The 7,881-nt window shown below is 45.8% G+C and overlaps 1 protein-coding gene across 2 annotated transcripts; it reads left to right on the forward strand.

Annotated features, from left to right (window-relative positions):
• The first annotated feature begins 785 nt into the window (after positions 1-785).
• Positions 786-7,136, forward strand: LOC105565754 (dnaJ homolog subfamily A member 4). Of its 2 annotated transcripts, none has more exons than XM_012019198.1 (5): positions 786-1,007; positions 4,163-4,358; positions 4,443-4,740; positions 4,811-5,150; positions 5,232-7,136. In XM_012019198.1, exons 2-5 carry the CDS (start codon positions 4,209-4,211, stop codon positions 5,659-5,661), a joined length of 1,218 nt encoding a protein of 405 aa, XP_011874588.1. In that variant the 5' UTR covers positions 786-1,007; positions 4,163-4,208; the 3' UTR covers positions 5,662-7,136. The 2 variants fall into 2 exon arrangements, with proteins under 2 accessions (XP_011874588.1, XP_011874589.1); XM_012019199.1 differs by having other exon boundaries at positions 788-1,007; positions 4,166-4,340.
• Positions 7,137-7,881: the final 745 nt, after the last annotated feature.

The following is a 7,881-nucleotide window of genomic DNA, read 5'->3' on the forward strand; positions in this document are numbered from 1 at the left end:
GGTTAATACTTTTAGATCCAGCCAATCATGTTAAGAAATCACTGAGCGCTCACTCAACAGTTGTGTCTGCTGAACGTGGCCAATGATCCAAATTGAAATGACCCTGTGCTATGATTGGTCAAATCTGAAATTTCATAGCATCACATTGAAATTTTATTCAATGAAATTCCAGATTTGACCAATCATAGCACAAGGTCATTTCAATCTGGATCATTTTGATCTTCTCGCGAAAGCAGCCCTGGAATTCTCTTTTATCAATAAAAGCGCCTCTAAAAGTGGCTAATAAGCCACTTCTGATTGGCTACAAGCCTGCACTTTTAGGGACGCTTTTATCGATAAAAGGAGGATTCAGAATACGGGCCATTGTTTTTAGAAATGGTTTCAGCCGATGATAAGCAATGTATTTACGTAGGAAAAACCGTTTCGACGAGGAGAAAGTAGCGAGAAGAATGCAACGGTACTCGATATTCTACATGGCCTCTCGCGACACAATATATCGCACTTTAGATTGATTTCTGAAAATTCATGTCTCAAAGTCTACAATCTACGAACAAAGAGTCGCCCGTGTAAAATCCTTTCGCGAAGAGGAGGCCGAGCGCGCGCGCGCGCGTGTCTCTCTCGTGTCCTTTTTTTCAGGGGAAAATAGAGACGCGCGTGAACGTCGATCGTCGAAACTGCATTACCGGCGGAGGCGGATTTGCGGAGGCGGAACTTTCAGCGGAGGCGGCGCGGTGCGCGCAGCGCTTCCGCCAACGTCGGCAGCTGATTGGCGCTCGAGACCGTCGGCCTGCGACGTTGATCGCTGTTCTCTAGGAAGTTTCGAGAACGTGCACGGGCAGAGCAAGTCAGCAAGCGGCCACACGATATCGGCGGGCGACGTGGGCGACTCGACTCAGTTCAGTTCAGTACGTGAAACGTCGAAACGCGGACGCGGGTGGCGGAACGAGCGTCGTGCAAAACGTGCGCGGTCATCATTCGCAGCGACACTCGCCTCGCCGTTTGCGTAGGTAAGATAAGGCCTCGCGGGGCTGCCCCGCCGTCGAAGCGCGATCCGCTCGCCGATCCGCGCGGAGACGGGCCGCGGGAGCGAGAGAGCAGCGGGCGGCCGAATTCGCGCGATCGATCGGATCGGTCGGTCCGCCCGCGATCTCTCTCTCTCTCTCTCTCTTTCTCTTTCTCCCTTCCCCGTTCCCGGAGAAACGGAATCAATGACTAGCGTGCTCGGGCGATACGTAGTCTGGAACTTTCCGGGACCGCCGTCCACGGAGATTTTCCTGTTGCGACTCCGCGTAACGGTTACTCCGGAACTCGGCGCGGGGCCGCGCGGGAGGGGGGGCGGCCGCCTCAGCGGACGGTCGAAGGTTGCGTGGCGATATATTTCGCGCGATTGCACATCGGCCGGGCATTACGAAGCGGGAATCGAGCCGAGACGATGGTCGCTCGCCCGCGGGTTACGACAGCGAGCTCGGAAAAGGAAAGATGGTAGCAGCCAGTAACCTGGCTACCAGGCCTGCGTGCACGCTCGCCTGACTCGCGTCGATTAACGACGCACCGGGGCGTCCGGGAGGAGTGAGAAAGAGAGGGAGAGGCGGGCAGAAGGAAAGAGTAAATTCGCTTATCACGGAAGAAACGCGCCTCTCGCGCGCGTCCGAAGCTCGCTCGTCGGCGATCCGGCGGACGTTTCTCCCGTGGCCCGCCGCCGATTTCGACAGGTTCCGTCAGATTTCGTGCCGCGTGCTCGGGCGTAAGTGCCCCGGGGCCCTTTGTTCGCCGAGCGTTCCGCGCGACACGAGCCATCCGAAACGCTCCGCTCGCTGGTCTATTCAATCGTATGCTCCTAGCCCCGCCGTGGACGCCATTTTGAAACTCGCACGGATCCGGCATGGGTGTTTCACGTTTCTCGGGCTCACGGGCGGGCCTGCGTCTCCGCCAATTCCGCGCGTGAGCGCGCCGCGAGACTCGGCATCGGTCGCGATAAGAGCCGCAGAAAAGGTGGCGCGAGAAACGAACGTTTGCACGCGCCGGTAAAGCCTAAGGTTTGTTTTCTGTTCCTGCACTGATGAACTAGTGCAATAAATTGGAGTAAGACAAGTATATTTTTTCTCATTCTAGCTTACTGCACTAGTTCACCAGTGCAGGAACAGAAAACAAGCCCCTAATCTACAATGTGCTCTCTGCGTCTAGAAACATTCTACTTTGTAGCCAATAAATACGTTTAACAACTTTGCGCAAGTTGATAAATTGTATATTATACACTGTATAATCGTACACCGTCGACGATTTTTTATAAGCGTTTCGATTTGTTTATATAAAATAGAATGTTTCTGGACGCAGAAAGCACGTTGTAGATTCGGCTTAAACGCTCGTTCCTCGCTTTCGGTAGATCGCTGGTGGTTCTTTTTCGCTCTGCTCGCGGTACAGGCGCGATTCGAAACTCTCAAGGTCGAATCGTAAGTTTCCCCGCCGGGGCCGCTCGGTGCCGAGTGCTTTTGTTGTCCATTGCACCTTATGTAACGACTCCTACTCGGTTAATTTAAATATTCGCAGAGACGCGGAAGGTTTGTTCGCGCCGCGGGTCCCACCAGGTCCCTACTCCGCCCCAACCGTCACTCTAGGCCTGTGTCCACGATGCTAGAACTTGTGGTCCAAGCTCTAGTTCCGAGAAATAGCCGCAGCCAATCGATCTGCAGCTTTTATGGAACAGCTGCAGGTTCCAGCATCGTGGACACGCCTTTAGATCGTACACTCAAAAAAAAAAAAATGTTGCAACTGCGGCAACAATTTTCTAGGTACGAAAAAACTGAGATGTATAAATGAACAGCCAGTACTTCGAAGTCGCGTGTAATTTGTATTTAATCAATTGAAATAACAGTAACAGAATTTCTGTCTCAACTGTCGGCGAATGTTGGGAAGAAAGTCTCCCCGTGACGCCCGTCCGTTGTAACGTTTGATTGTGGTACATAAACCGTCGTATTCCTTACGAAGATTGTTCTAGCTATGGTACCGAAATTCATTTTTGTCCAGTGGGAATGATTATTATTTAAGCCAACGGTACGCGATACTAGTTTTCCTACTGGATTGCTTGCGAGACCCAATTAGGATGCAGAGTTTAAAGCCAACGGCACACGATACTATTTTTTTCCTACTGGATTGCAAGAACCAATAAGGATGCAGAGTCTTCGATCAGATGACTCAAAGCTGAATCCTGATTGGCTCTCGTAAGGAATCCAGTAGTAAAAAAAATAGTATCGTGTGCCGTTGGCTTTAAGGCTGAATCCTGATTGGCTCTCGTAAGCAATCCAGTAGGAAAAATAGTATCGTGTGCCGCTGGCTTTAATTCGTTCTCTGTCTCTTTCCGACTGTTACTCTAGAAAGAGACAAACATGATTTAAACTTAAACCAACAGCACACGGTACCATTTTTCTTACTGGTTTCCTTACGAGAGTCAATCAGGATACGGAGTTTTAGATCAGGTGACTAAGGCTAAACCCTGATTGGCTCTCGTAAGCAGTCCAGTAGGAAAAGTAGTGTCGTGTGCCGTTGGCTTAAGATTGAAAGTTAATAGACATTGGTGAAACCGGGCCTCAGTCGTGAAACCTTAACTTTCCAGAAGATATTACTAGAATGTCGCTGCAATAAATCTTGTAGGCTGCAAACAATTCTCTAACAGATACACAAAGTAGCGACACCATTTTTGACACCCAGAACTCTACCTGCGTTAGTAAAATATTTTTTTGAGTGTAGATAAAATGACGATACTGGTGTAAAGCCACATGGTTGCGTTACGCGCTCGCTCTCCGTACCGGAGCACGTTTGAATTTATCGAGTATCGAGCCTATATCTAGTTATGCAACGCTACAAAAGTGATGCATTCGGTTTAGAGATTATGAATTAATTATGAGCAAGGCCTCGCTGTACCTTTTTGGTCGCGCGTGTGTATGTCGCAACATCTCGGCTTGTTCACTTCATCAATGTAAAGAGTAGAGTGTAGATGTATATATACATTGTCTCTGACGTCATTTTATCGGTGGATCAAACGCATTCGATGGAATTTATTATGCATTTTTTCGAGAAGTGAAACTTATTTCAAACTAGGGAAAATTGTTTGCGTGCGGTAGCACAGAAAGATGAGGGAATTTACACAGTTTTTTCCTGTTTTCAGCAGAAGCGTTTTTAAACTAACACAAACTACTTAACACACCGCGAAAATGGTTAAGGAGACTACATTTTATGACGTGTTGGGCGTGAAGCCTGGATGCTCGCAGGAAGATTTGAAGAAGGCCTATAGGAAGCTCGCTCTGAAATATCATCCCGATAAGAATCCCAATGAGGGCGACAAGGTTCGTATGGAAAAAAAAGTACAGGCAAATTAAAGTTTCAAATGTCGAACGTGCACAATAGAATAATTAGAATATTTACGAAACGTCGCGCGTGTCTTTCAGTTCAAGCAGATTTCCCAGGCGTACGAGGTATTGTCGAACCCTGAGAAGAAGCGTATCTACGATCAAGGTGGCGAGCAGGCGCTGAAGGAAGGCGGTATGAGTGGTACTAGCTTCTCATCTCCCATGGATATCTTCGACATGTTCTTTGGCGGGGGATTTGGCGGACGGGGCAGGGGGCGGAGGGAACACCGTGGTCAAGATGTCATGCACCAATTGTCAGTTTCCCTCGAGGAGCTCTACAAGGGGACTGTTCGTAAGCTCGCCCTGCAAAAGAACGTCATCTGCGAGAAATGCGAAGGTGATACGGTTGTGAAGACTGTCATGATTCCAAAAAAACGCTTGTAAACGACCCAATTTTTGTCTACTAGGTATCGGTGGGAAGAAAGGTTCTGTCGAGCAATGTACCACGTGTCACGGCTCTGGCTTGCAAGTACAAATCCAGCAATTAGGTCCGGGAATGTTGCAACATTTACAGACCATGTGCTCAGATTGCAAGGGACAGGGAGAACGTATCAATCCCCGTGATCGTTGCAAGATCTGCAATGGCAAAAAGACTGTTAGAGATAGAAAGATACTCGAGGTTCACGTTGATCCGGGCATGGTTGACGGCCAGAAGATAGTCTTCAGTGGCGAGGGTGATCAGGAGCCGGAGTACGAACCTGGGGATATAGTTATTCTTCTCGAGGAAAAGGATCATGAAGTGTTCAAGTTAGTAATATTATTGAATGAAATATTTCGCGGCTATGTCGTCTAACTGTCGCTAATACGCCGCGACCGATTAAATTGCAGGCGTTCGAGAAACGATTTGATTATGAGAATGCAATTGGAGCTCGTAGAGGCATTATGTGGATTCCAGAGAGTTATCCGCACCTTGGATGGCAGAGATCTAGTGATAACTTCGCTTCCCGGCACTGTGACGAAGCACGGTGACCTCAAGTGCATCTTGAACGAGGGCATGCCGATTTACAAGGATCCGTTTACGCACGGCAGGCTTATAATACAATTTATAGTCAATTTCCCGAAGAGCATAGATCCAGCGGTTATCCCGTCGTTGGAGCAATGCCTGCCGCCGAGGGAAGAGGTTATAATTCCAGACGGTTCCGAGGAGTGTATACTTACTGACTTAGATCCCGAGCAGGAGCAAAGGCGGAGAGATACGAGACAAGCGTACGAAGAGGACGAAGGCGGTCCATCGCGAGTCCAATGTGCCACACATTAATTTGATTACACTAACCCTGTAATAAACATAGCCGTTTCTTTCATTTCGAACTCTCTGTCCCATTCGCTCGATTCCGTATCATGCCTAAGAAAGAAACAACATGGATATGTTATATAGGCAGTGTTCGGTGAGCGAAAAAGAAATTGAAATAATTCAACTGTTCGGACGCAAGGCAGTAAGTACTAAGTTTTATCGATTCTTTAATAATAAATTTTACCCGTACTCGCTAAAATACATGGTGCAATTTTGAAAGTAAACCGAGTAACGAGAAGCACGCGTCTCCATTGCGATGGTCAAGTGTATCTGGTCGAGATGAGAATTTCGCTTACTTTTTCGCTTATTGAAGTTTATATAATTGTGTTGTTTCTTTCTGTGAGAGAATCGCTAAGGTGTGTACTTATCATTACATAATGATAAGGAAATTTAAATTTATTTAGATCTAACGTAAAGCTCCGACATCAGTCGTTACAGCATAATGAAAGGCATTATGTATTCTCGTGGATTTCGCGATTGTCTCTGCTGTTTGACCAATTGTGCTCCGATAACCAGCTAGCAGCTCGACAGTGACTACTACATGGCTAGAGTTAAATTTCATATATGTATATTTAGTTCAATTTCTGTGAATGATCCGTATACGATTATTTCCTCCAGATATTGATAGCAGCAAGCTTGATCGCTCCGGACCTTAAAGTCTGAAAATTGTTAACTTGTACGGTTTTTCTAGAATTCCAAGTAACATCGGGGTGTATCAATCGATGTGGAAACGGTATAAAGTACGCTTGGTTAAAGCCTTAACGATCATTAACCGTGTTAGAGAAACTTTTCAAAGTGGGACACTATTCCATACTCGTAGTATTTAATTTTTTTCCAGTCGCTTTTGTATACTGGCGTGTGACGATAAAAACGGAAACATACAATTTTGTTTGCGGACGATGCAGATAAAAAAAAACCCGGAGGAATCGCGTTTCTGTGCGTGTATGTGTGGACGATTGCGCGTATTTATAAAGCAGCTTTGTGCAATTACGACCGGACCGGATCTAACAACTTTTTTCTCTCTCTACATTTTCGCCAATGCTGACATTTTATTATACATTTTAGTGAAATCGATGGTTGTTGATTCAGTAAATTTCCTTGCTGGAAACTTACAGCGAGCAGGCGTGGTGTATTTCACAATGGATCATGTATTTCTACAAGTTTACCCCCGGATCGTTTTCACCGTTTGTCTTCATCAACGCGCATGAACAAATGCCCTAGATAATTCATGTAGATCCTGTACTATATCAAATTAATATACTTTCAATACACATTCACATAATTTACTGTATACATGGTCGTGTACTCGTCCGCAGTTACTATTAGCGAATTTTAATAAATAGCCACGTATGTCTTGTAATCTTATTTATTATAGGAAAAATTGGTGATTGATTAGGTATCTTTTTTTTTCAGCGTCTCAAATAAATTTGGAACTGTACAATGAGATTATCGATTTTACGCCCTCGCACAATCGGACCTGGAACTCCTCGCAATTGATTTAATCGATCGACTTGCGTCCCACGTAACTTCCCATTCACGGTTTACTAAATCGTCGTAATGTATTATTTAGGTCCGATTTCACCAACGTCGCTTTAAACCTGGCTTAATTCGTTCCTTGCCTCTTTTTAACTGTTACTTTAGAAAGAGACAAGCGTGAATTAGACCGAGATTAAAGTTGAACGGCGTTTGGTGAATCCTGGTTCTCTCGTTGCTAACCGAGTCTGCTACTTTTCAGTTTTCGTTTCGGAAAGGGTTAACATAAATTTTCAACGACGTAAACGAGAGGGAGATTCTATTATCCCGCGATATCAACCGAATGGCGAAGATAAAAGTGAGCTTTTACACGAATGAAATGAAAGCGGGGCAAATTTAAATATGTTGGCATCGATCGATCATTGTTTATTAAACGAGCGGCCGTAGATTGACGAATTCGTTATTTCGCGCCGGTGTGTTCGGTGAATGACTGATTCGATCGTTCCGCGTGAAATCAGAATCGTCGTTTATTAAACGCTCTGGGACAAGTCTCCTCAAGCGTATAGACACTTTTACATGGCAAACAGTAAGCTAGGCTAATGCATTTAATGTTTAGATTATACATGACGCAGTAAATAGAAGAAAGAAAGATATGACAATATGAGGGTTTAGATAACTCAGTAACAACATGAAACATATATAAAAAAATACGGT

Source organism: Vollenhovia emeryi, unplaced genomic scaffold (assembly GCF_000949405.1).
Source record: "Vollenhovia emeryi isolate VEMERY1.0 unplaced genomic scaffold, V.emery_V1.0 DF939149.1, whole genome shotgun sequence".
NCBI classification, from domain to species: Eukaryota; Metazoa; Arthropoda; class Insecta; order Hymenoptera; family Formicidae; genus Vollenhovia; species Vollenhovia emeryi.